Source organism: Aquila chrysaetos, chromosome 14 (genome assembly GCF_900496995.4).
Source record: "Aquila chrysaetos chrysaetos chromosome 14, bAquChr1.4, whole genome shotgun sequence".
Taxonomy (NCBI): Eukaryota; Metazoa; Chordata; class Aves; order Accipitriformes; family Accipitridae; genus Aquila; species Aquila chrysaetos.
Window position 1 is genome coordinate 3,818,458 of NC_044017.1, and position 27,391 is coordinate 3,845,848.

Consider the following 27,391-nt stretch of genomic DNA (forward strand, 5'->3'; position numbering starts at 1 on the left):
CTGTTAACTGGAGACTTCCCAATCAATAGCATCATCAGGCTTCAGGAAGAGAATGGAGACAGGAGATAGGATCTGGCTTTGAGTCTGCTTTAGCTCTTTGATAAAATGATCCAAAATACTCAGACCTGTGTCCGAGCCAAAGTTCAGTTACTGTATCTTAAGTCGTGGAATAAATAATTCAATGAGCTCATTCAAATAATGCTCTAATTATTCTTAGTTTAAAATAGTAGAACAGTAGAAAATGGAAATTATTTGCATTTTTTCTTGTCAACTTTTTAATTCTGGGACATGAAATGATCTCTCTCTCTCTCTTATTCTTTAAAACAGACATGCAAATTTTTCATCAGCTGGCAAGGCTATTACTGTACTCTTCAGAATAGTTACTGGAGAAGACTGGAACAAAATTATGCATGACTGCATGGTAAATACGATACTGCCAGAGATAAAGTAGGCAAGAAACAGGAGACACCGTTGCATCTCAAAGTGTTTCCAGTATCTTAGCTTTGTACAAGGAATGTTGTGATTACGTTTATCTCTTCAAGGGATATAATGTTCGCGAAACCTCAGAACATGACGCACAAATTGCAGTTCCAATCACACACTCACAGTGTAATATTTCATGGGGCTAAGCTGTTTAAAAGACAAAAATGAAAAGGTGTTTTCAAAATCAGAAGTGCAGTAACTCATTTTTCCACTGTTATCTTTGTTTTGACTGGGGCAAAGTGACTTTTCAGGTTAACTTTGTCTTTAATGCATGCACTTTGGCTCATTCTGTGTGAATTCCATCTTAAGGACCTCAAAATTTGTTCTTGAATCACTTTATTTTGCCCAAGTAAATTTCTCTCTGTTGTTTCCATTGCGATGAAAATCATATTCCCTTCCTTTTTAAAGGAATGGGCAGGGAAGCTTTTTGAAAACCGCCACGTTTCAGAGCACCAAGTTGTCTCTTTACAGTGGCATAATGCACAATGTGCCTTGTGTGTGGTAGTGAGATCCACACCTAGGCCTTTTTTGTCATACCTCTCTCTGGTTTTTGATTTCTAACTACTAAAGGAACAACAAAAGCCTGCCCACAATAATAGTATTATTCCCTAATTGGGAAGCTTTAAAGAAATGATAGTCATAAGTATTGTATTGATTGCAGAGAAATTAAGAATCTCTTCTTATGATTGATTGACTTTGTTTTCTTTTCTTTTGAAGGTTCAGCCTCCATTTTGTACGCCAGATAACAGCACCTACTGGAAAACAGACTGTGGAAATTATGCTGGTGCTCTTATGTACTTCTGTTCATTTTATGTCATCATTGCATACATCATGCTAAATTTGCTTGTTGGTAAGTGAAAATATACGTTAATAACAAAAAGGTCCATCTTGGCATGTAGTATGTTAGATGTGAGTCTGTTGTGCTATTCAGGTATGAGGTTACCTTGTACCTTCACTGCTACCTTATATGCATATGATGATTTTGACTCTTCTCTGGCATGGTGTATGCTAAAACTCAGGGATTTGGGGAATGAAAGTTTTTTGAACAAAGAGATATGTTGTATTTGTAGAGTTACCCTAAGAAATACTATTTTCTGAGCTTTTCCTTCCTCCAGTTAACATTTTTCCAACATCATTGGAATTCACCTAACTGATCTTAGAAGATGTTAGATTAGGCATCTGACCAGCATTTAAGATACAGCTTTTAAAAAGTGAGCAAGTGAATATTGATGTAGCATGACAGTATATTATCCATTCAAAATCGTCTGAACATACAGCTAAAGGCACTTATTAATGTCAAGTTTGCGCAACAGAATTCATATTCTCCTGAAATCATAGTTGCTTATAGATGTTAACCAGTTAGAATGTAACTACAGGCTTTCTTTATAGCGTTTTTTGGTTTTGTGATTTTCAGCTATCATTGTGGAGAATTTCTCGTTGTTTTACTCAACTGAAGAAGACCAGCTTCTAAGTTACAATGATCTTAGGCATTTTCAAATTATATGGAACATGGTTGATGACAAAAGAGAGGTAAGAAACTTGATAATGAGCACAGAAATCCAGTAAATTTACATTTTTCCCTTGAAAAAGCATACAGGGAAAACAAAGTGTGCTGACAAAACTCACTGAGCAGTTACTGTTCACGTTCTAAAAGTTCAGTGAGTGTGATCTAACATTGTTCATGGCCCTTCAAATACTAACCCATATTCTTTACTACTGTGAAGTACTTATAATAGTACATTTAAAAACAAATGTAGATATTCCTAGAATCAATACAGTAGCATCTTTCCTCCTATCTCCCTGAGAGCTGTTCCCTTGGAAGTCTACAGGCTCACATCCATTTACATGTCTGATCTTCAGAATGGCTTTGCTGAGATTTCAGCACTGTCTCCTGTAAGATCCTCATAGAGAAGCTGATGAAGTATGGGCTGGATGAGAAGACGATGAAGTGGACTGAGAACTGGCTGAATGGCCAGGCCCAGAGGGTGATGATCAGCAGCACAGATTCCAGTTGGAGGCCAGTAACTAGTCCTGTACTCCAGGGGTCAATATTGGGTCCAATCCTGTTCAACATCCTCATGAATGATCTGGGTGATGGGGCAGAGTGCACCCTCAGCAAGTTTGCAGATGACACCAAACTGGGAGGAGTGGCTGATATGCCAGAGGGTCATGCTGCCAACCAGAGGGACCTCGGCAGGCTGGAGGAATGGGCAGAGAGGAACCTCATTAAGTTCAACAAGGAGAACTGCAAAATTCCACACCTGGAGAGGAACAACCCCAGGCACCAGTACATGCTGGGGGCCGACTGGCTGGAAAGCAGCTTGGCAGCAAAGGACCTCGGGGTCCTGGTGGACACCAAGTTGAACATGAGCCAGCAGTGCCCTTGCGGCAAAAAGGGCTAATGGTATCCTGGGCTGCATTAGGCAAGTATTGCCAGCAGGCCAAGGGAGAGGATCTTTCCCCTCTACTCAGCACTGGTGAGGCCACACCTGGAGTACTGGGTCCAGTTCTGGTCTCCTCTGTGCAACAGAGACATAGACATACTGGAGAGAGTCCAGCAAAGGGACGGAAAGATGATGAAGGGACTGGAGCAAGTCTCCGATGAGGAAAGGCTGAGAGGGCTGAGACTGTTCAGCCTGGAGAAGAGAAGGCTCAGGGGGAATCTCATCAATATACATAAATACCTGAAGGGAAGGTGCAGAGGACAGAGCCAGGGTCTGCTCAGTGGTGCCCAGTGACAGGAGCAGAGGCAATGAGCACAAGCCGAAACACAGGAGGTTCCCTCTGAACGTCAGGAAAGACTTTTTCACAGTGAGGGTGACTGAGCACCGGCACGGGTTACCCAGGGAGTTTGTGGAGTCTCTATCGTTAGAGATACTCAAAAGCCATCTAGACATGGTCCTGGGAAACCGGTTTTGGGAGACCCTGCTTAAGCAGAGGGGGTTGGACAAGGTGACCTCCAGAGGTCCCTTCCAACCTCAACCGTTCTGTGATTCTGGGATGAGAAGAACATCTGGGAGACTGAGCTGTTCAGATGCTCAGAAGTTAAATCATCATCTGAATGATTCATAACATCATTAAGATTTGAATATGAACAATGAGTTGGTTGCTTGTAGTTGGCACATGGCTGTGCTGGAGATGGAAGCCACGGTCTGTACTGATGGCGGTGGAGAGTTCTGAATCCAGCACGCCCAGCACTGACAGGATCTCTCTCTCATGTGGAACAACACATGACAGCAAAAATAGTTCCAGTCAGGCTCATTTAGCAGAACAAAATATGTAAAGAGTATGGATACCACAGTTTCAGAGGGAAATACTTACAGTCCTAATTTTTTAACGGCAGATCAAAATTGTTGTCACAAAAAGTGGAACGTGTGCTAGGTTGACTCTTAGAACAGAAGACCTTTGAAAAGCCACTAAACTCCCAACTTTCTCCTGTCCAAAGATGCACAGAGAAGGGGACAGGTTTACAGCCAGGTATAAGCCTGGCTGCGAATGTTTAAATTGTAGTTTAATTTCAGTTTTTCAAAGGCAGCTCTTTGGGCATATGATTCTCATCACAGATTAATGCAAATGGGGAAACTAAATCCCCAAGCAATTTTGAAAATCTCTGGCAAAATTAACAGCACAGATTCTCATTGTATATCAGTCAAATAACAGCAAAGACTTCCATCAGCGTGCTGAAGAGCTGGCTGCGTGTGTATATTCTTCAGTAATGTATTCACAGTGACTTAAATAGGCCAGGATTTGACACAGAGTCTCTGGAGAAATAGTGTTTCTCTCACTGATCAAGTTGAATGTCTGAGTTGGTTGTTAGGTCACAGTAACAATTTACCATCTATTATGCAATTTTACCCAGGGAGTAATCCCTACCTTCCGAGTGAAATTTCTGCTGAGGCTTCTGCGGGGCAGGCTGGAGGTAGATCTCGACAAGGACAAGCTGCTGTTCAAGCACATGTGCTACGAAATGGAACGGCTCCATAATGGTGGTGATGTCACTTTCCATGACGTGCTCAGGTACTCTGAGATTTTCTCTGAATTTATAGAACAGGTATAATGGCCTGTGTTTCTCTCCAGGCTAACAGGTATTCATTAGGCTTGGGAAAAGGCAAGACCAGTAGCTACAGAGGCACTGCCATTTTAAATGTAATACAAAAATTAGATTTCCCTTTTTTTCCTGGAAAAAATATTAGTGATGGAAAACACAGGTCCTAGGGAATCAGCTCTAAGTAATTTCAATGTTTTCACCGGAGACAGTTTGTCATAAACAGCAGTCACGTGTCGTTCTTGTATCCCAAGTAACGAAAGGTTGTCCCCACATGTGTAGCAACATGACAGTGAATCTGACTAGAAATAAAATAGAAATGGGAACATTATCCAAGCGTAAACACTTAGGGGAAAAAAAAAAAAACCAAACCACCACAAATGCCCTAGTTGCTTATGGTTCAGCAGCTCACCTGTATTGGATAGCTAGATGTAGGTGATAAGGTCTTCATTTGTTTTGAGCACCACAAGTCTCTTCTGGAATCATCTTAGCATTTTTTAGCTTCAAATATGAATTTACTACATACACCTGAATTATATATTTTTGTATTAAGGTCCTCAGTATGAGCTTTGATTTTCTAAATTAAAATGTAACATCACCAGCATTTAAAAAAAAAAATTAATCTATGTTTCTTCCAGCATGCTTTCATATAGGTCTGTTGATATCAGAAAAAGTCTTCAACTGGAAGAGCTGCTTGCTAGGGAACAACTGGAATATACCATAGAAGAGGAGGTGGCCAAGCAGACCATACGCATGTGGCTGAAGAAGTGCTTAAAGCGAATCAGAGCAGTAAGTCAAGCTAAACCAGGATCTAAATGGTTGCAGAAATTGTACTGCTCAACAGTGCTGGAATTTGCTGTCACTATGCTTCATTTACTCTGGAGTCATGATAATGTTTATGTGAAGAAGTATGTAGCAGTTGCTAACTCAGCAAAAAAAGAATGTTACAGCTCAATTGAAAGCACTACAAAAATAAGCATCTTTTGAAGGCAGAAACTGTCTTCCTGCCAAAAATTTATCTGTCTCTTCAAATCAGCCGGAAGATGCATGTGCAGAGACCAAAGTCAAAGGAATAAAGAAAAAACAATGTAATTTGATGAAACCTCATAGGCCTAATCCTTCCTCATAGAATGTAATTGTATAATTTCCTTGCCTCTGCTGGCAGAAGATACCATGATCAGTCACCAGCAGATGACTCTTCAGATGGAACCCATATCAAGATACATCGAGTGAGCCATCACAGTAACATTTGTGTGTGCAAATGAGCACTGTGTACATGCAAATCAGGTATATGAACCGTGGCACACAGTAGCTGTGTCTATGCCAGTAAATTAAGCAGGGTCAAGGCATCGGCTCAGGACTGGGACGGGGTCACCCATCCTCGTTAGCATGTTCCTCGGCACAGTTTTGGCCCGTGCGTACTCGTACTCTCCCAGACCAGTGCCGAGTGGTCTCCCAGACCACTGCCGTAGGAGCATCACTGCCCTCGAGGCATGGGTCAGGGTGGAGACTGCTCCCAGTAGGCAGTGGTTGAAGCTGTCAAGATTAGCCAGATCATGCAAGTCCTTGCCTGTCACTTGGCTTCAGCACTGCAGGAAATCCCGGTCTGTTTAATGTACTAGTATAGACCTAGCCAGTGCTTCTGTATTCTGTTTACGCAGTGCTTCTGATCATCAGAAACATTTTTGCCTTTGCTCAGGATAGCTACAATATGTGCTGGTCAAAGTTTGTCTTGGATGAAATTTATATTAAAAAAAAATTGAGGAAATTTGAATTAGGTTTTGCAGTTATTCTCCTCTTTTCTTCCAAAAACAGCTCTTCCTTTATATTAAAAGTCACAACCTGGTTGCCTTGATGACTGATTTTTCAGTTACTGTAAGGCTGAGTCCAGGTTTTGGCGCATGTATTTTTTATTTTTATAAAAGCTTACTTCTTGTGAGTGGAGGTTTTCCATAGAGATCTGTGATCATGGAATCATTTTCTGTTCGTAAACGTATAAAAAAAACATAACTGGACAATTTGAATGTAACGTACATTCCAGCTGAAACGTCAATGTTCAAGGCATATTCAGATAGATAGTTTCATTTTGATCTTATCTCTGTAATAATAATGGCAGTAAATTTAATCTCAGCTCTCAATTCAGGGTTTGTTCAACTGTTGTTCATTTCATTATGATATTGAATTACACTATGTTAAAGTAAATATGCTATTCATTTCTCTCTAATAATGTGGTTCAGATCATTTCACATAATATGAACCCTTTATAAACTGAATGTAATTATGGAAGTTAATATATATTTTCAAATTCTCTTGTTAGTCTCTAAGTCTCTCTAGAGGGAGCCGGTGAAAACTACCCAGGAAAGTGAAACCCTTCCTAAGGGCTGTTTATTTTCATTTAAAAGCAAATTAGATTGTAAGATCATAATGGTAGTGGGTTTGTTTTTCTATTTGTACTGTAAATCTATACTCAGTCCCAAGGTTTCCACTACTGTTTTATTCAGTCTTACTGACAGCCTGTTCCAAAGTCCATGAAAGAAATCAGAATTTTTTCATTGCCTTAATGTAATTCTTAGTGAATCTCTACCAATTTCCTTGTTTCTTTTTCTTTGCAAGAACTTCTAACTTATAAATTCAAAACAATATGTTTTTAAACTCTAGGCTTGAACCAACGATTGAAGAACTTCCCTTCCATTTAATATAGTTTATAAGTGTCATCCTCTGTTCCCTACATAAAGGTTAGACATATGCTGGAAGTCACTTTATTTAAATAGTGACCATCTGATACATGTAGCTTTATCGATGCACCTGGTATCCACATCTGGTGCTCACTGTTTGGTTAAATATTTAGAAGGCTTAAAAAAAATCAAGCACTGTGACACACCAATGAGAACATTTTGTTGTCACATATTATACCTTGACAGAAACAACAGCAGTCGTGCAGCATTATCCATAGTCTACGAGAGAGTCAACAGCAGGAGTTGAGCCGATTTCTGAATCCTCCCAGCATTGAGACAACACAGCCGAGTGAAGATATGAATGCTGTTAATCAGGATAACAGTGCACAGCCAGAGGTATGTTAACCAGAAGACTATCAGCTACTCAGAACAAATCCAGAAAACTTCCATGTTTCTTATTTGTTCTTTTTTAAATATCATTTTAACTGGGAAAGTTGAAAGCATTATCTTGTTTTGCTTCAGTCTTTGCCTTCAGATGTAAAGGCAAGATGGTCTAAGGCAGTAATTCCCCAGCCTAGTTAGCTGTCTTGCTAGCACCGTAAAGGGCAAACTCAGCTGTACAACTCTGGCAGCACCAACTTTGAGCTCTAGCATGAGCTGTGTACAGGCTCAGGGATGTGAAGCTCTCCTGTTCAAGCGTTCTGACGTAGTGTTTACGCTGAGAGTGGTAACACTGGGCATGCCGGGTCCTCTGAGCAGGGGTCCTGGGCTCTTCCAGGGCAGAAAATGAAGAAGGTACAACATAACGACTCCACTGTAGAAGGCTGAGAACAATTTTGTACTCTTCAGTGGGGAATATAATGTAATTGAGCCCAAGCGGTCTTTTTATTTTTTCCTATTAGTAGTAGCTTTCTGGGGCAGTGAAGAATAGAAACCATATCACCTTAACAAATGGCAATATGTTTTGTTTGTATTCATCTATAAGGCTTGTAAACAGAATAGAAAGATAACCCTTCTTAGGATTATCCCCATGCAATGGGGAACTGTGACTGAGATTCTTTTTTCTGTGTTCAGACCAGTAGCCAGCAGCAGCTCCTTAGCCCAACACTTTCTGACAGAGGTGGCTATCGGCAAGACTCTGCAGATGCTGGGAAACCTCAGCGGAAATTTGGACAATGGCGTTTGCCATCAGGTAAGTGAAAAATGTTTATCGCTAGAGTCCCCACATGCCAAATCACTGCTGTACAATAACAAGGCCATGAAAGGCTTCATGATTCACAGTTCTACCTCCTGCCTGCTGCTGGCACCAACATCAGGGTTTTTCTACCCTCACGCATGATGAAATACAGCAATCTCTCCCCTTCCTCCCAATTCTGAAAGGTTGAAAGACGGGCCCAAGCATTGCCATGTGCAGGTGGCTGGGTTTTTTTACTTTTTCATACATTTAGTCAGGATCTTTGGTTTGGGGGCAATACCATCCCATATGTTTGGATAGCATCTTGTGCATTTAGAGTTCTCTTTTATCATATAAAGCATAGTGAAAGTGAATCAAGTTTTCCCTAACAACAGTAGTAGCTTCTGAGTGCCTTGTCTTGTCTAGGCATACCAGACGTATGATTTATACCTTATACCGTAAGTATACATTTTTATATCTTCACTTCAGCCAGGAATTAGCCAGGTGTACAATCAGTTTCCCGTTTATTTTCTCAGAAACGGGAAACGTCCTCAAGTTATTCTAGTAACTACAGTCTGCTAGAAAAGAAAGGCTAGACTATGCCTTATAGGAGGATGCTTATAGGAGGGTGGGAGAGGTGCATAGGTACAGTCTGAGGCCTTATTAAGTCTTTATCTCAAGAGCACTCTCCACCACCTGAAATAGTCTCTCTTAAAGTACATATTGACCTCTGCTGCCTGCCACACTCGTGACCAGCAGGTTAGGTGTGTGCACATCAACCTGCTTTCAGCTGTCATCAGTCAGTCCTATTCTGAGTCAGAGCGCTGCCTTCAAAGGTTGCCTTCTTCAGACCCTAATCATAGCTAGGTGGAAGCAGAAGAGATGGTCGTGCTATGAGTACCATTAACCCTACTTCTGTGAGCAGAGTACTTGTCCGACAAACAGGACAGCTTCATAGAGAGCTTTCGATCCATGTTTTCCACTTAAATGTCACTGAGCAGCAAAGATGAACATTTTGTTGGAACAGAGAGAGAATAAAAGAGGGAGAGTGCTAAGGAGGAATCCTACTACTGTAGCCAACTGGATACGTTTTTCAAGCGAGAATGAGGAGTTCAGGGCTTCCTTTCTTAGCACTGATCTTGGCCATGTCGGTCTTGAATGCTCCTCGGTGGATGGTCTCAGAAAAGAAAGGTCACCTCCATGCACAGTACAGCCTGGCTGTTGGTACGTAGTCTACCTCCAGTCCAACATGTATTTAACATCATGAATAGCATCATTAAGATCAGCTGTGGGTTTTATATACTTACACATGTGGTTTAGTGCTTTCCTAAAGCCGTACCAGCACCTTGTAGTGGCATCCACCCTTAGGCCATAGTTAAATACCGCTTTCTAGCTGCAGCTGCCACCCCTAAATGCACTTTTCCCTCTCTTTTTCTGGCACTCGCCACTTTTACCATTTTGCCAGCAGGTCAGCTCATGTAAGTACCGCCTAAACCATTTAGGTTGCAATTAGCCAGGTAAGAAGAGATCTATTTTATCAGCTATCCCAGCAGAAGGAAATGAGGCACTGCTCAGTTAAACTGCTCTACCAGCAGATTAGTGGGAGCAGTGTGAACAGCTGGAGCTGAAAAAACCACAAACATTAGAACAGACCCCTAGTCTTTCTGCGCTAAATCAGTTTAAAGCTGCCCCAGTCCAGGTAGTTCTGTATACCTGAATTCTAAGCAAAAATGTTCAAGAAGCAGATCTACTCTAACAAACACAGAACTTTCTGTTTAATTTCATAGCCCCCAAACCAATAAGCCATTCAGTGTCTTCAGTCAACCTCCGCTTTGGTGGACGTTCAACTATGAAATCTGTTGTATGCAAAATGAATCCCATGTCTGATGCTGCTTCTTGTGGATCAGAAGTCAAGAAATGGTGGACAAGACAATTAACTGTGGAGAGTGATGAGAGTGGAGAGGACCTTCTTGATATCTGAGAAAAAATTAAGTCATACTAGAACAACAACCACTTCAAGTACAACCTGATTTTCTATGTTTAGAATTGAAGACTGTGTGATGTACAATTTCTTTAAAATCAATGTCATAATTTTTTTTCAAATGCTTATCCTTCTGCCATATGAAGCATAGCACACACTTATATGTTAGAATTCACCTCTATGGGTACTAACTGTACTTTAAGAAACCTATATACAATAGCAGTGCTAACAAAGCCAGAGAGACTATATTGCCTTTAGCAGACGGAGCGTTGAAAGATTTCATATGTTCTGTAGCTACATAGTGAAAATGTATTTTGATATGCACACCTCTGTGTTTTTCTTCAACCTATACAGTACTTCAGAGTGGCAACACTTTACAATACAGGGGTAATGTATTTCTTCTTTTTGTGTTTTCCCTCAGTTCTTATTTAGTAACATTTCTTCAGAAGGATTTTATTATTCACAAATGACCTGAAGAGGTCAGCACTGACTTCATGTTCAAGGGAAGTATTTTTACGAAGTACAGATTCTGAATTACAATTCTAAGCTTTTTCTGGACCTTTTTTTAAAATATGCAAGATACAGGAAACTCATTTTAAAATCAGAAGGTGAAGGATTGGCTTTTAAAATGTAAATATCTTTGGGTTTTGGTTAATTATGCAAAGAGCTTGATTTTCATAGAGAAAACAGGGGAAAAAAAAGAAAAAAAAAAGACATGAAAACTGTGCATTTAAGCATCCAGCAAAAGACCTCCATCTGAAAAACATGGTTTATGCTTCATTTTCAGAATATACTAGTTACATATATGTATGGTGTCATTATTCTCCTGTTAACTGGGTCCCATTTCCTTGTGTAGTCGTAAGATAACTTTCTTCTTGTCTGTGTGATAACAATTAGCATGTTGGGGGTTCTAATTACAGAGTAGTATTGTATGGCTTTTAAATACAGTTCAGTTTTGCCTGTATAGGTAGAAGTGAATTTTACTTACCCATGTTACTACTCATGCTACAGCCCTGCAAAGCTGGGGCATGACACTGTACTGTGGTTGAGTACCTTCGTCCCTTTTATCCCAATGCATCATTTTTTTGACGAGTTAGCCTTCTTTTATTTTATGAAGCACCAATAGTGCTACATTATCGCTGGTAAAAAAGCAGCTATCCCTTTCATAAAAGTTTTTCCAGTGAAAGGCCAATGCTATACAGATACGAAGGTGGAGAAGAAAAGCCACAAAAACGCAGCAGCGTTTGTTAGGTTCAGAATTGAAGGCTGTCTAAAAATGTGGGGTAAAAATGTACCCTTCCCTCAGGGAAGAACTAAGAGGTTGCAGATTTTGTAGCTTGGCCCCCGACTGGGTTTTTTAGCATAGCTGGGACCTTTCTGTTACCATTGTTTCCTATGGAAATGATAGGTTGCTCTAACATGGCCTGATGTGAGATCTTGTAAGAGGCTCACAGTTAATGTATATCACCACTCAAAAAATATATCCTTTAAAAAGCAGACAAAAGCCAGTACTTTGCGATGTTTTCTGGCCAAAATATTGATGTAGAGTGATCAGAATACAGGATTGTTTTCACAGATGCCTTCACCATAAATGCAAAATTAGGTTTGGCCATAAAATACAGTTTTCTTGGCATTTATCAATGTTTTGTTCCCTCTGTATGGTTGAACATGGTTTAGGTTTTTTTCAAAAATAGTCATATTGAAGACATCTGTATTTTGTGGTTTCTTTATGTGTTTTGGGGTATATTTAAGTTTAAATCTAGCCAACTGTAACTCTATGGTAACAGAATGTGTACATTCCCTTGTTTACTAGATTATGAACCATCAACAAAACTTCACATGCAAATCCAATATTTTGTGTTCTGTTTTGTGCTTGTTTAAGTTGAGCTTTTGTATATATGACAAAAAGATAAATATTGGATTTATAAAAGATAGTATCTTTGAAAGTTCAATAATATATTGAACTGCAGATCTTTCTGAATCATTCTTGCTGCAAATCTTCTTTTTAAAAAATCTGGCAAACATTTTTTCCTTGCCTTACAGTACTCTGTCAATAAAAGTGAGTTGCTTTAAGCAATATTCCTCCCTCTGGTTTTCATTCTAACTGCATTTGCTATATCTGGCTCATCTGTGGTAATGCTGCATAGTGGCTAGGTGTGTGGTTTGCGCAGGATTATTTAAAGAGATGCTTTCAAACCCTTCTAATCGGAGGGCCTTTGGTTTTTTGGCGAGAAGTCCAGCAACCGACCTCATCAGTACTGCCACGAGGGGTCTCATTCAGAAAAATGGGACTAAATACGATTGCTCCTTATTTATTTATATTTAACCTGCTTGCTTTGTTTGCTTTAGAGCCTGGATGTGAATATGCGTGCGTGAGTGTGTGTCTGTGTCTGCATGTGTGGCAGGGGGAAATTTGTGGTGGAAACATTGTAATGGCTTCATAGACTGCCTTTGAATATCTTCCAAAACACTGGGGATCCCTGGACCATCTAATTTAACTGGCAAGCTGGCTCTGAGAAAGCAATGCTCACCTGTTTATTCCCCCATTTTACTTTTGCAGATATAGCAAGTGAAATGGAGTTACAAAGATATGAAAATAATGTATACTAGAGCCCCCAGGCGACTAGGTTAAGGTGAAAACCTCCTTAGTATGGCACCCTCGACATAACTAAAGAAGGTGATAACCCCCTACTCTGCAGCAAAGCAGCCAATGCACATTTGCACATGAAGGTGAAGCAGCAGAGTGGAGACTTGAAGAATGACTGAAGTTCAAACAGCCTGCACAAACAATGGAGAAACACAAAGAGGAAATAGTCCATCAGGAAATCAGAGTCAGTCCAGACAGCCTGAGAGAAAAGTTCAAACCAGAGCAGACCCTAGACAAAGGTAAACAAAAAATTGCCAGGGGAGTATTACTACCTACAGTGCTCTTGGCTCCTGGAATTAAATCCACAGTTATCCTATACAAATGAAAAGAAGAAAGCGTTCAGACTCCTTTTCATCCACTAAGAGAGCTCTGTTCCATAGGAAGCGAGCTGTAAAAGTCTTCATGGCTTGGGTGGGCAAAAAGTGTAGTGCATGTTGTCAGTGCTCAAATAAAAACCAGCTTGTGGGAAGTCTGAGAACATGCAGCAAAGATGTACCTCAATATCATTCCAAAGTCAGGTCAGATTTCAGACAATCACTTTTGCAATGAAGAAATTAATAACCTGAAACCATTTGCTACTGGAAGATATCCAACTGAATTAAGAGCTAAAAACATAAAGTACACTTTTATCTGGCAAGCTGAAAATACCATCACTGTTTTAACTAATGAGGACCGATCAGGCTTAAACATCTTCAAAATACCATTACATTCAGTATTGTCTGCATTCGAAGCCCAGTATCACAGCTTCTGAGAAGCCAAAGATTTAGATACCAAAAGCAAATGAATGACTTTTTGAGAATAATCTTTTTTGTTCTCTTCTTTTATTCACAACATGCCCACAGCTCTTGTTATTGTGCAGATAAGGATGTCTGTGAATAACTGAAGCAAGAGAAGAGTCCGCACTGTTGTAACCGTACATTTGGAGCCCCAGCAAGATGTGTGCTAAACCTCCCATCCAAGAATGCGCACTCCTTCTCCTGAAACATTTCCACAAGTAAAAACAAACAGTGGCCTGAGATGTCAGTCAAAATTACCAATAGTATTATCTCAGTCTCCCCGAATTTAGCGTTAGGAGGCTAAATTCATTCCTTCTATTGAAGGCACTTTAGTCACACCGCAGATGAACTTCCCACAATGCATAGGCTGGTGCTGGGAAGTTGGCTGCCCTGGTTTGTTCAATTGCTCTGCAACACAAAGGGAGCCTCACTAGAATTCAATTAACCTTCCTCCTCATCCCACGGGCAGTAGTGTCGGACCCCATTAGCAGCTGTGGCCCATTGTTCTCAATGAAGAACCTCTAAGCGCCAAGTTATTAACCCATCAGTGAGCTAAGTGTGCAGGCAGTGGCATTTTATCCCCCTTCCACAGGTTCCTGTCTCAGATATTTATTCCAGTACCCTTACTGGTTTCATACTTTTACCTGACTTGCGTATCTGCACTGGGGAATTTGCGTAAATTACTTGGGCACCTACAAAAGCGTGTTTCATAAAAGGGTAGCTTACTGGAAAGGCAAGAAATGTCTTAAGTACAGGTAGAAAAGGAAAAAAATCCCTATCCATCAGCAACTGAAGAGCTGTTGACATTAGCCTTCTCTTCTTTCTGAATTCGAGCAGCAGCCACCAGTGGCACAAGCCTCCGGTGTCTCAGCGGACGTTGCTTTGTTTCAGGAAAACTTTTGCCAAGGTTGGAAACAAACTGGTTTACACCAGATGATAGACATCGGTGAGTCCTAGAGACTTGGGCAGTCAGGCTCTAATTGGATCCTCCACATGGTGGAAGCCACTGCGGCGGGATTACTGTTTGTGAGTACATTTACCCCCAAAGGTAAGAGAGAAGAGTTGATCCTTGAGTTCATCGGCAGCGAAGCTGGATGTCACATCCTCTCTCATGCCCTCTGTTCTGGGTTTCTTTGAGGTTTTGCTCTCCAGTTGCACATAAGGCGGACGGTGCCTTGGCATATTCCACATTCTCAGTACGTGCTCCCAAGAAATGGGGGATTCAACACGGTTATGATTTCATTGTAATGTATCTGATGCCAGTTCATAAGGGTAATGAGTCTTGCTTTTTTGTCTCAGCACCTATTCCACAGAACTACATGTTCTACAGATCAGGTACTTTCACCGCTCAGATTTTCTAAATTCATACTGCCTGGGGAGTCCGTTTACTGCACATTTAAAAGCAAGCAAGAAAAAAAAAAAAAGACAAAGTAAAAGAAAAAAAAAAGAAGAAAAGAAAAAAAAAAGGAAAAATGAGAAAGAAAAAGGAGTTACCTGGGTGTTGGGCTTTGGGGTTTGGGTTTTTTTTTTTTTTTTTCATTTTAGCAGCTATTTGAAAAAAAAAACCAACCAAATCTGTATTTCTACATAAAGACAAGCTTCTCAGTTGTTCTGACCAAGCTAAGAAAACAAAAAAAAAGTGTCCATTTCTCAAATGCACCTCAGTTTTGAAATGAAGAGTTTTCATGTTTTGACTCTTCTTTTTAGTTTAAAATGTGATCAAAACCTATTTATTTGCTGTATTTGACTTAAAATTGTCAATCCTTTGGTCAACGAAAAACTGATTTTCCCCATGAATTTTTATCATGCACAAAAATTCACCCAGGTTTGGTTTTTTTTAAGTCCACCAGGAAGAATTTCATCCTGGTGGGTGAAAAACCGGACATGACCCAGCAATGCGCACTTGCAGCCCAGAAAGCCGACCATAGCCTGGGCTGCAGTAAAAGAAGCGTGGCCAGCAGGTCGAGGGAGATGATTCTCCCCCTCTGCTCCGCTCTGGTGAGACCCCACCTGCAGTACTGCATCCAGCTCTGGGGCCCCCAACATCAGAAGGACATGGACCTGTTGGAGCGAGTCCAGAGGAGGCCACGAAGATGACCAGAGGGCTGGAGCACCTCTCCTGTGAAGACAGGCTGAGAGAGTTGGGGTTGTTCAGCCTGGAGAAGAGAAGGCTCCGGGGAGACCTTGTAGTGGCATTTCAACATATGAAGTGGGCTTATAAGAAAGGCAGAGAGAGACTTTTTACCAAGGCCTCTAGTGACAAGACAAGGGTTAATGGTTTTAAACTGAAAGAAGGTAGATTTAGGTTGGACATAAGGTATAATTCTTTACAATGCGGGCGGTGAGGCACTGGAACAGGTTGCCCAGAGAAGTTGTGGATGCCCCATCTGTGGAAGTGTTTGAGGCCAGGTTGGATGGGGCTTTGAGCAACCTGGTCTAGTGGAAGGTGTCCCTGCCCATGGCAGCGGGGTTGGAACTAGATGATCTTTAAGGTCCCTTCCAACCCAAACCATTCTATGATCCTATGATTCCTATAGATTTTTGTATCTGGCATAGCAATGTCATACAGAAAAATGGCATGCAGGAAAAAGAGGAACACTGCCTTTGTTACCAGTATGTTACAAACTGCACAGCAATGAATATTTTGCTCTATTTGCTGAAACTGATTCAGCCAAAATGTTGGTTTGCTGACATCACTGTGGGTTTTCTTCCCAAGTACTTCAAATATTTCAAAAACTAAGCATCACCAAGGAAAAAAACAAATCACTTTTCCCAGTTCCTCCTCAGCTGCCTGCCAAGTCCTCCAATGCAACCAGATGTGTGGTGGTGAGTTTTGCAGTGCTCCTGTAGGCACTGCTGGCCCCAGCCACCCCACTGTTGGAGACAACCACCTCCTCATCAGAGCTGGTGGATGCAGATAGGTGCCTGTGACTCTGTCCTCCATGGCAAAACCTGGTTTTTGTGCCGCACGCACTGTGGAGGGGAGTTAAAGGTCTACCAAGGTCAGCAGAAGGTGAGCAGATGGTTCAGGGTCCCTCCGGCTGCTCCGCCAGGAGAGGGACACCTCCGGCACCGCGGTGCTTGGGCAGCCGACGGGCGCAGCAAGGGTTGCCTAAGCTTTTCTGCCAAAACTTTCGGATCGGTGATGTTAGGCGTGCTATTTATCCACTCCTGTGCTGCGGACACTCCTGGAGGTATGATCCAGTGAGGTGGTTTAGCTGCTGTGAGTAAGAAGGTCTCAAATGCAGTTGCTCCTAGCCAGCTCCAGCTCTTCCACCAGGAATTACGGTGCCCTGAACTTGGCCGGTTTAACTCTCCACCCAGTGGTTCTTCTTCTGAGCTCTGTAAAATACTCCAGATTTAAAAATCCAGGTATTAAAACCTTCATCTTAATTGGATCAGCAACAGCAAGAATATTTCTCTGACCTTGGCCTATAGATGTATTTCAACTTTATATGCATTCATCAACTCAGCATGTATCTGTAAGGGCTTATCTACATGAGGAAGTTGCACCAGCTTAAATTTAACCTGTTGTTGCAAATTGATTTCTCTAAATCAGTCTGAATACCTGTGGAAATTCTTATTTCAGTTTAAAGATTTTTTCTATTGATCTGTGTTATAACCCAGATAACCTTGGTTTTATTCTAACGGCAAGAGCGCTCCCACAGGTCTACACATCAGCCATCTTAATTGGTTTTAAAACCACACCTTTAATTATGTGGCTGTAACTCCTTAGCATAGAGGAGGCCTTTCTTACGATCGCTGGGAGCGGCTGAGGTGCTAAATAAAAGCCGTCTCGGGAGCGGCTTGCGCCCTGCTCCCCGAGCGGCCACGCTGCCCGGTGCTGGTGCGATACATTCCTTGCCTTATTCCAGACGGCTGAGCTGAACAAAACACGCGAAGAATATGACGATTATTTACTGGGCCCGCAAACGGGGCCCAGGGTAGCTGCTGTGGATGTGATGGGGCTTCTGCAGAGGGTCTCACCCCACGGAGCGAAGCTCAACTTCACTTTTAGGCACAGTCAGCTTGGGCTTGGGTTGCTTTCACAAAGCCTTTCTTCTTTCAAGTAAATCGGTGCTTTTCAGTAGGAAAAAGTCTTGGTACGATCCGTAAGACTGGTTTTCTAAGCCAATCTAGCTACAGTTTTTTATTTTAATGTACGTTCGGTCATCCACAGTTGTAATCAAACGTTACATTCCCCCTGAGCCGGACAGTCAGAAATGCCAAAGACAGGCCGTTTCAACAATTTTCAATAGCTAAGCCTTCTACTAAGGTATCGCAGATCTATGACAAATTTAAACTCTTTTTTAACACTAGAGGGCTAGCATTACTTTACATTGGCTGTCTGCACGCACACACACACACACACACATCCCAGATCAGTAGGCTGATCGTCTTTGTGGCAGAAGTTTAATATTTTTTTTTTTGCTTTGTAGAGTATTTAGATACCACAGTGACAAGAAATTTCTAGCATCATTATACAACAAGGGACCTTTCATTAACCTTGTAGTATTTACCAAAAAACTGCTTTATTTTGTTTGTGGAAGCATGACTTTTTGGAAGACTGATGACATTTGCATTCCCACTTGTATATGATGTGCACAGAAGTTGTAATAGAAGATTGAGTTAGCAGCAACGTTTCATTTTCTCTGTCTCCAATGATTGTGGTATTTGCATGTCAGCTGGAATGCAGCTTATATTTGCATTTCAATTCCCAGGAAAATTCAGGAGTGACACTGTTTTCAAAATCTAGCTCCTAAAGTTGAAGAAACAAATAGCTAAGGACATGAGAAATCTTATGCCATGAAATAAATGCATATTTCATTTCTTGGACACAGAAATTATGCTCAATAATTTGAACCGCAACACCTGCTTTTTATGGTGCCTGCTTTTCATTTCTGGATTTTCTTTGCCTGAACTGTAAGCATCTACGTATGTTCACTTACAAGCTATGGTTAGATGAAAAATACCGTTACAGATTATATTTGTTGATGGGTAGTTAATGATTTCGAGAAATATTTGAAAGTGCAGCTTGCTCTCTGTGCTTTAGCGTGAAAAGCAGGGAGTGCTTGGGGTTATTTTTTCATAACAATTTTTACAGTAAGAAGGAGAGAGGAAAAAAAAGCACAGGATGGTGCACGACATCCATTGAAAGCAGCGTGAAGTTTCCCTTTGGCTGCAGGGAGCCCTCGGTGTCCCTCCTTAATGGGCATTTTAAGATAATGCGGTTTATTTCCAGTTCACGTGCCCACGCGTGTGCCATACCCAGCTGCGTGCAGTGACTTGCCCAGCTGTGGTTCGCTCACATTCAGCTGCAGGCCCACGCCTTTGCTTAACGTTACCGGTTACGCTACTTGTTTTGGGCTTCCCCCTCAAGCGTTCATCTAACGCGAACCGCAAGACTTTATGCCGTATCGAAACGTTTTGCTGGGTGAGCTGTCTCACCAAGGGATTAGCTGACTTGAATCGTGTATGAATTTCATTTTAAAACTTCAGTGCACATCTGCATCCGAAATTTGCCGCAAGCGCACTGCTAAGCGGTGGCCGGGAACCGGCACGCAACCTGCGAGCACGCAGTGTACTGCTGCCTCGCAGCGAGGGCACGTTTGCTGTTGTGACCGCATTTAGCGTTACGGTTAAACACCGCCTGCCTTGCTCAGCTTCGGTGTGCTTAGAGAAGGGGCAAGAGCGAGAGGGATTTTTCTTTCCTGTGCGCAGCGGGATGCCTACCAGCAGAAAATGTGATCTGGAGCCCAAATCAGAGGAAAAACCTTCCAGCGTTCTTTTCCATTTCCCGCAACGTTCAGCTGGGGTGGGGGAGCTAAGGGTCAGCAGATGTGGAGGAAATTCCTGGAAATGTCTGTGATCGTCCTGTTGATAAATACAAGCAGACTGCTGCAAAGTGGGAGTCGTGCGGTGGGTAGAGGATCGGGGCGGCGAGGGCACGGAGGAAGGAGAGAAAGCCGCAGTTGAGGAGGGTCTGGATGTGTTTTCCTGGGTGTCGTTCCTTGGGAGAGCTCTGCTACGGCTGCCAGTCCTGCTAAAGCTGTGCAATGGCCAGTGGCGGAGGTAGAATGTAAGATGCATAAAATCATTTTTCAGGGAATCTTTATGGAGCTCCCCTGCAGACCTTTGCTTTTCATCTCAAGCGGTGAGTAGGCAAAGCCTCGCAGGAGGTTGCTGTCCCGCCGTCACCGCCGACTGCTGGCTAGCTGGCGTGGGACCGGTCGGCAAGGTGCCGGGGGTGTCGTGGCAGTGGCGGGTGCCGCCATGGAGAGGGTGCCCAACGCGAGGGGCATCTCCAGGAGCTTCTTTTTAAAATGATACGGGGCAGCTGAGGAGGACGGGTCGTGCCACTGTTAAGCACGGTGCTGTCCCCAAAGCTGAGGTGTGGAAATACGAGGGAAACACGTTCTCCGGGCAGGAGAAAAGCAACTTGCAAAGCTGTGTGCTCTCTGTGCCGAACCAGAGCTTTAACTGGCACAAAAATTATCTTTACTAACGCCTGCAAGCAAGTGCATAGAACACTGCAAAATTAATAGTCAGAGGGAGAATGAATTCCTTAGAGCACAAAGGAAAAAACGTTTCCTCTTGTAGCTGATGGTGTATCAGGTATCTCAGACTGCTTCAAAGCCAAGGGCATTAGTGAAACCAAGAGCCAGAACCATGACACCCTGCTTTATTTCAGGTGTCAACCTCTTCAGTAAAAGCGCTCTCCCCCAAACAAAGAAACCTGGCTGAAGCTATATGAGCTTGCTGGCGTGGAGGTTAGTCAGGTGAAAAGGAGTAATATACAAGTACCGCTGGAAAGAAATCTGTGATATGTTGAGATAGTGGAAAAGAGAGTCAGGCTGGTCTCTGATGAGGCTTTTCTGTTACAGAGCAATGGGTGGAAGGAGATACTAAATGCATAACCAGCAGTTCTCTAACATGACAGCCTCCTAATAAAAGGTGCTTACTGCTTGCTTTTGTAGGTGTCATACGTGCTTCCTCCCATGCTTTTACCTGTTCAGCCCTTACAATGGGGCCAAAAAGGATCTTCCAAGTCCTTCACTTTTCCATGATCTGCCTTTTTGCAAGTGTTGACGGATGACGCTCAGCACATGCTTGCGGGTAAATCACGTTTCTGAATGCTCTGCTCTTCGGGTGCTGGATAACCCTCAGGGCTGCTTCGCATCCAGCAGAGTAACTCACCTGGGGTGGCTGAGACATCTCTTAACATCACCGGACCCTCCGTCAAAGTGATCCCTCTTGCAGTTGGAAAGCTACGGGCTTCTCCTTTAGGCTGACCCAGCCGGTTGTTCAAGGCCTGGGATGGGAGGGAATGGTAGGGTCTCAACAGCTGTGGCTGCCTTGAAGCAAACAGGTTGTTTGGTTCTTGAACTTGAATCAATTCATCCCAAAAATACAGCGTGTGAGGACTGGGCCCATCAGCGGGTACATGGATGTAAGCATAGCAGCCCTAAGGCCTCTAACTCTCTAATAGCTTAGCTTTGGTTTGCTAATTGACTGCAGCCCTGGGCATTGTTTCAGCCGTATCCTCAATCCTGATGCTGTCAAGTTCATGAATCCTGCACCACACCAAGTAGAATTACCGAGCTGCATTGTCCCAGGTGGAGGAAAAATTCAGCATAAAAAAGCACATCTTGGTAATAGGCAGCTTTCGGGGAGCCCTGACGCAGGACCTGGGAGGAAGCTGAGCCCAGCAGTGCTTTCTCAGGGCTTGACCACAGTGAAATACAGCTTGTCCATGGCTCCAGAATAAAAAGTTCTGTACGTTGTTTGGGGTTTTTAATTTTTTTCCCCTGCCTTTTTGGTCCCTTTAGCCTCCTGGGGACCTGGGCAGGTGTGTAGTCCAAGCACCCTCAGCCAGAAGTCTGATCCCATTCGGATCAGAGCTGCCCCGTGCGGGTACCTGGTGCTTGAGTAGTTACACGGACCCTGAACACCCCCAAACGCGTAGTGAGGCCTCTCGCGTGGGGATAGATGGAGGGTGTTAGCAGGTCCGAGCACAAAGGGAAAAACAAGGGGAGGGAAGAAAAACTCGGACTTATCGAAACTGGATTTATCTATATGTATTCCAGAAAGCAATGTCTTAGACTTAAGAGAAGAAGCAGTCGTTCAGTCACTTAACACATTCGTAAAGAAGAATGTGCAGTTCCTGGAAAACTGTATCAGTAAACTATAGGGAAGCGTGTATAGGCTTTACGTCTTTTTCCCGAAACACACAAAATTACAGCTTTCCAGCAGTAAAAGTTACCAGGAAGGCTCATGGAAAGCTTTGTGTTTCACATTCCTTTCTTTTTTTTTTTTTTTTTTTTTTTTCTTTTTTTTGTTTTCCTTTAATTGTCACTTCACCCCGAGGAGCAACCTCACAAACCAGAGCACCTGCGCAGGGGCAGGCTTGAGGGCGGCCGTGCCAGCGGCCGGGGACTCGGCACACACCGGCCGCCGGCCGCCCGGGGAGCCGGTGAGTGGCAGGTCCGGCGTTCGCGGGAGGGTGCCAGACGGGAGGTCTGACCCCCGGGACTGCGCCTCCGAGCCCTGAAAAGGAGCCGTCTGGACTCTGCCCAGCTCCAGCTGGCGCAGAATTACTCGGGACCTAATTACAACAACCTGGTGACAGCCCAGCGAGAGGAGTCCCTCATTAAACGTGATGGTCTGGATGCCACGGCTGGCACGGGAAAGTCTTAAATGGTTATTGCTGGAAATGGTGAGTGCATACCAGGGGAAAGATCACTCTATAAATGCAGTATTTCTTACATTCCTTCTCCGAGCATCTGTTATTGCTCTCTGCCAAAGACAGGATATTGGATCCTTAGCTTGGCTCAGTGCAGCCAATCTTCTGGTTTTTACGGTTAGGTCTGTAACAGCAGCTACAAGAAAAACTTTAAAATACTTGAGTGGAAAAAAATCCTTTAATAGTATTCGTGCCTTTTTGTTTGGCTCCTGGAGTATTAAGCAATACAAAGGAGATACCTCAGTATTGATCAGCACGGTCCCACTAGCAGTATTTGCTTTCTATTTCTGATATCTTATAACAATGTTTCATATAAGTAAAACTTATATATATTGAAATATTACGGAGAGTAGAAGAAAAGCCTTTTCTGATACAGTTAGTTGTACTGTGGTGAACAATAGCTCTCGCGTTGTGTGGCACATAGTGGGAAAGCTTTTCGCCTTTTTACTTTGATGAGATGGAATAGAGAACGGGTCGAGCCAGTAGAAACCTATCAATCAGATTTAAAAATAAAACCAAAGGCCTAAAAAAACTGCACCTCACCAAGGGACCTTTGACAAGTTCTATTCAGGGACTGAATGTGTGACCTCCTGATTTCAGAAATGTGCTTTTCCGTCCCTTTCTTCATCTTGCTTTGCAAGTTTTAGAAGCCAGTTGCCGTGAAGCCAGTTTGGTGATGTGGGGCACCGATGGTTCATCATTGGCCAAACTGAGGAGCAGTAAGAAGTTTCTCCTTGCATTTGGTTGGGCTGTGAAGGTCTCACATGTCTCCTGTGCATTAGATACAGCATCTCCCTCCAGGCTACCACCAATACAAATGGACCCTCATTCATCCTTCCCAAACATCTTCATACCTGGTGTGTCCTAGGGCTTATCCAAGCAGATACGGTTGATTTGCTCCAGGTTGAATTCTTCCTCTAGCTTTAGTGTCCCAGTCATCCTCTCCTTTGACACACGTGCTCGTCTGAGGCACCCTTTCATTCGATTATGTCCCCTTGGGTGTGATGTTTCCCAGAAGCAGCAAAGTATGTGATCTCTGTGATAACATGGCTGGAGCTTCTCTGGCAGGAGTTTCTGCAGTAGGAGTAAGCCTTCACTACATTGACTTGCAATTAGCATTTCATTCCTAGTGTCACAAATAATTAAAAATGACCTGAAGTCACTCCAGCAGTTTTTTAATTGCTACTCTTCTCCTGTGAATCTCTGTTAGTAACAATCGACAAAACAACAATGCAGCATAAAAGCAGATTTTTAATTTCTTTTTTATTATTTTACAGTGCTGTTTCCTACTGATGTGGGGCACTGCAGGACATGTAAGCATAAATGCAATATGAGCCGCCAAACATGAAAACCCTGACCACCTGTTCTTTTGCTGCGATAAATGATGAAAAAATCCAGTTAAAAAGTAGTTTACTTTAAAATTACTCTGACTTTGCAAAGTCAAGCCTTTCAGGCTCCAAATAATAATTATTTTAGCATCTCCTTGTTTTCAGAGAAAGCCTTCCTTGCCAAGAACGGTCCTTTTTTCTATATTTACCTGGGAGCCACAAAAAAGCAATGCTTTGTTTGACGGCTCCCGCTAAGCTCACGTCTCCTGATGCTCTAAAAATATGCAGAAAGAGGCAATCGGTGCCCCAAGGACTTTAAGGCCCAGAATCTTTAAGGTCCTCTGGAGAAAAGCCTGGGGCCACACCACTGTGGACACGGAGATTCATTCGGACATTCCTCAAGTCCAGCAGGAATTGAATATTTTTTAAAATGCTGTTGTAGGGACGTGCCCAGCCCCTGGCGCATAGCCGTCACGCGTCCGGGCGTTGAGGAAAGTGCTTGCCAAGGCCGCGGGCGTAAGGCAGCGCTGCAGATCTCGTGTGCCCATGGCCAAGACCCCCAGCGATATCCATGCTCTGCTCACGTGTGCCAGGCACTAAGACTTCTGCAGCTGCCCCTCGGCACCCCACGACCCCGGCCCTCTCCAGGAACTGGGTTTTAGGATACTACAGAAGAACTTGCCTGGTTTTCCCAGATCCCTGAGCAGAAGCGCTCCTGTCAAAATGTTAGGTGACCCTCCCAGCCCAGGTGCCTTGCTCCTGTCCGCTCTAACGGAAGACCCACTGTTCCTACTTTCAACTAAAATGGTGTTTTTACCGAAATTGGCTTCCTCTGAAGCACTAGAAGACATCTCAGCACTGGCTCCTGAGTTGTGGAAAGTGGGAAAAGTTTTCATTGACAGTAGTCTGGAGGGACCTGGCTAGGGCTGTATAGCGGCTGAGGATCGGCCCTTTGTAGACTGCAGTTTATGGGGCTAAACGTGACACAGCTCGGTGGGGTGAGAGTCTCTTCTTACCAGATGATGCCACTGTCGAGTGGGAGACTTACCCAGGTGCTTTCTACTCCGCACACCCCTGCCACTGGGGTTCTTCCTCCTGTGTCATCCCCCACACGGAAATATCTGGGGTCTTTGGCACAGCCCCACGTTCAAAAGAAGCTCAGCTTGGACCCAGAGTCCCTCAACAATAGCCAAATACCATGTTGCCTTCCTCGTTAAGCAGCAGCCCGAGGGCAGAGCCTCATCAGAGGATCCCATATGGAAGTATGACTCCACTATGCAAGTCCAGGCATGGGCTCCATGTGACGTGCAAAATATACATAAACAACATGAGTCATCTTGTAAGATGTCCATTAGTGATATGCAACAACCTGAGACATGGCGCCTTAGTCAGCTCCTGAATTCCAGAAGGAAAACTGCCTTGCATTTATGCATAAAATCTGTCCTGCACTTAAAACTATACTTCCAGCTCAAGTAGTCCTTTCCTCAAAGACAACGTCCTGGCGCTGCACGTCCTGCCATATGAATCCGAAATGGTAGGAGTCAGCCTTCGGCAGGAACGTCTCCTAATTTCGCTGTATGCACTTAAGTAAAACTATTTATCAGCCAGCTCGCTTACTTGCCTTGCCCAAGCTGATAAATGACCCACACATGTAAATCTATTTCCAGAGTTTTGCTCATTCTTTTTGATCTGGTTTCACATCCACAGACAAATATTTTCATCTACATTTTAAAAGCAGAACTTAAAGTATAAAGGTTATTAATTTCCAGAACCTCCCATCCCTGGCCAGTCTTATAAGGTCCCTGACTACCAACAGCAGCTTGCTGTTCTCGTTATGCTGATGTGTAAGTTTATTCAAAGACCCCTGAAGAACTGGAGGCTTGTTGCACTCATAAATTTCCCAGGATGTCTGCCAGAGGCATAACATGTTCCCAACTATCTGAAAGTCATCAGTGAACTCTGAGAAGGCAATATTTAAAACCAAAGCTAACAGTGAATGTTTGCACTTTATACAAAGTGAGTAAAAAAAAAAAAAAAAAAAAAAAAAAAATCCTCAGAATAGTTCCTTGATGTGGTTTGGAAAGCTAATGATATGAAAACTATGGGAACAATTTTCTTCTCATAGAGAGAGCAAGGTGACTCACTAGCCTTAGGTAGGAAAACTGTTGAAGAGTGCCTGCTTGCTAAGTAAACACAGGCAAAACTGGGTGCTATAAGCGGAAATCCAGGACCCTTAAAAACTGGAAGTGAATCTACTATAGAGAGGGCATGTCTGAGGAGGCACCTCCAGGCTTATGTCAGTCTGGAAGGAGCAGCAGCAGCTCCAGAACTTCTCTAGGTGTGGCAATAAGAAATTGTGACTTAACTTCGACATCTTGCACTAAATTTTGGAGAAAGCTGGAGAAAGCTAAGTAGTATCCTTAGTCTGGGGCAATCAAATCAGAGCTTATTGCTGCTATTAGCTTCAACATTGTTTGTTCCAGGGAAGCCTTTGATGACTTGATTTAGCCACACATCATGAAATGGAAGAAGATATCCCAATAGAAGCTGAAAACTGTATTTTGGCCATGCATGGAAAAGAGATCGTTGCATCAGCCGAGAACCAATGAGCACACTGAGAAAAGACAGCTGGTAACCCGCCTGCATGGGAGTTTCGTTGACCATCTTGAGATTCTTGACGCTGTAACCTTCTCACGTGCCCCCGGTCAGAAGAAGGGGACACAGCAATGGGGTGCCGGTTGTGTTCTGATGTACGGGCTGGTTGGCAGCAGAGCGGCCGACCTCTCACTGCCTCCCAAGAGCACCGTTAATGAGCACAACCAGTTCACAGATACAAAGCCACAAATCACTTCTTCACTTCTGGCAGTTCCAGGGACTGTCATAGAGGCTCTTCTGGGACAACACATTGACACTGGCAAAGTGTTACATGCCGAGTTAAGTGTTCTTGCGTGCAAGCTAAAGCGATAATCTTCCTTTTGTTTAATAAAAATCTAAGTTAGTGTAGCTAAATCTCCAGTTGAAGATTCAACTTTCTTCTGGAGAGTTTCTTTCTTCCCTTGGAAGCCATCTTGCATCAGGTGTGGGAGATAGGGTAATGGCCAAGGAAAATTTGGCTTCCACTCTCAAGTGAAGCTAACTGTGTCCCACTGCATGTAAAATCCTGTATAATAATGCATTTATTGGTTTTCATCCAGAAATCTTTCCTACAGTTGCTAGCATTCCCCCCCAGCTGAGAGTCTGGCTTCCATGCAGCTGTCTCACCAAGCTGTTCCCCCAGCCTTGAAGAATTCCTTGAAAAATGGATTTAGGATGCCCACAAGTCTGCCTGGCTATTGGGGCTTCCTACCAGGCCTCCAATGCTGCAGCCTGTGAAATAGCTGTTATCCAAACTAATGAACATTGCTTGTGCAAGCACCGGTGGGTGGAAAGTGGCTGTGAATATATTTAGGATGGAAATCAGACAAATATCTCTAAGCCTCAGAAGAGGATGGTTCTGGAAAAGCCTTTTGTTGTAGCGGTGGTAGCTAAATCCTGAGATT

General features: G+C 43.1%; 1 protein-coding gene across 4 annotated transcripts in view; it reads left to right on the forward strand.

The window, feature by feature from the left end:
* Positions 1–12,435, forward strand: part of NALCN (sodium leak channel, non-selective) — a 246,619-nt gene extending 234,184 nt beyond the window's left edge. For all 4 annotated transcript variants that reach the window (XM_030036507.1, XM_030036506.2, XM_030036508.2 and 1 more), the window contains 8 exons: positions 328–421; positions 1,201–1,333; positions 1,898–2,013; positions 4,343–4,500; positions 5,167–5,317; positions 7,450–7,599; positions 8,278–8,395; positions 10,165–12,435. In XM_030036507.1, coding sequence (XP_029892367.1) covers positions 328–421; positions 1,201–1,333; positions 1,898–2,013; positions 4,343–4,500; positions 5,167–5,317; positions 7,450–7,599; positions 8,278–8,395; positions 10,165–10,358 — 1,114 coding nt within the window. In that variant the 3' untranslated portion in view covers positions 10,359–12,435. The remainder of the gene's footprint in view (positions 1–327; positions 422–1,200; positions 1,334–1,897; positions 2,014–4,342; positions 4,501–5,166; positions 5,318–7,449; positions 7,600–8,277; positions 8,396–10,164) is intronic.
* Positions 12,436–27,391: the final 14,956 nt, after the last annotated feature.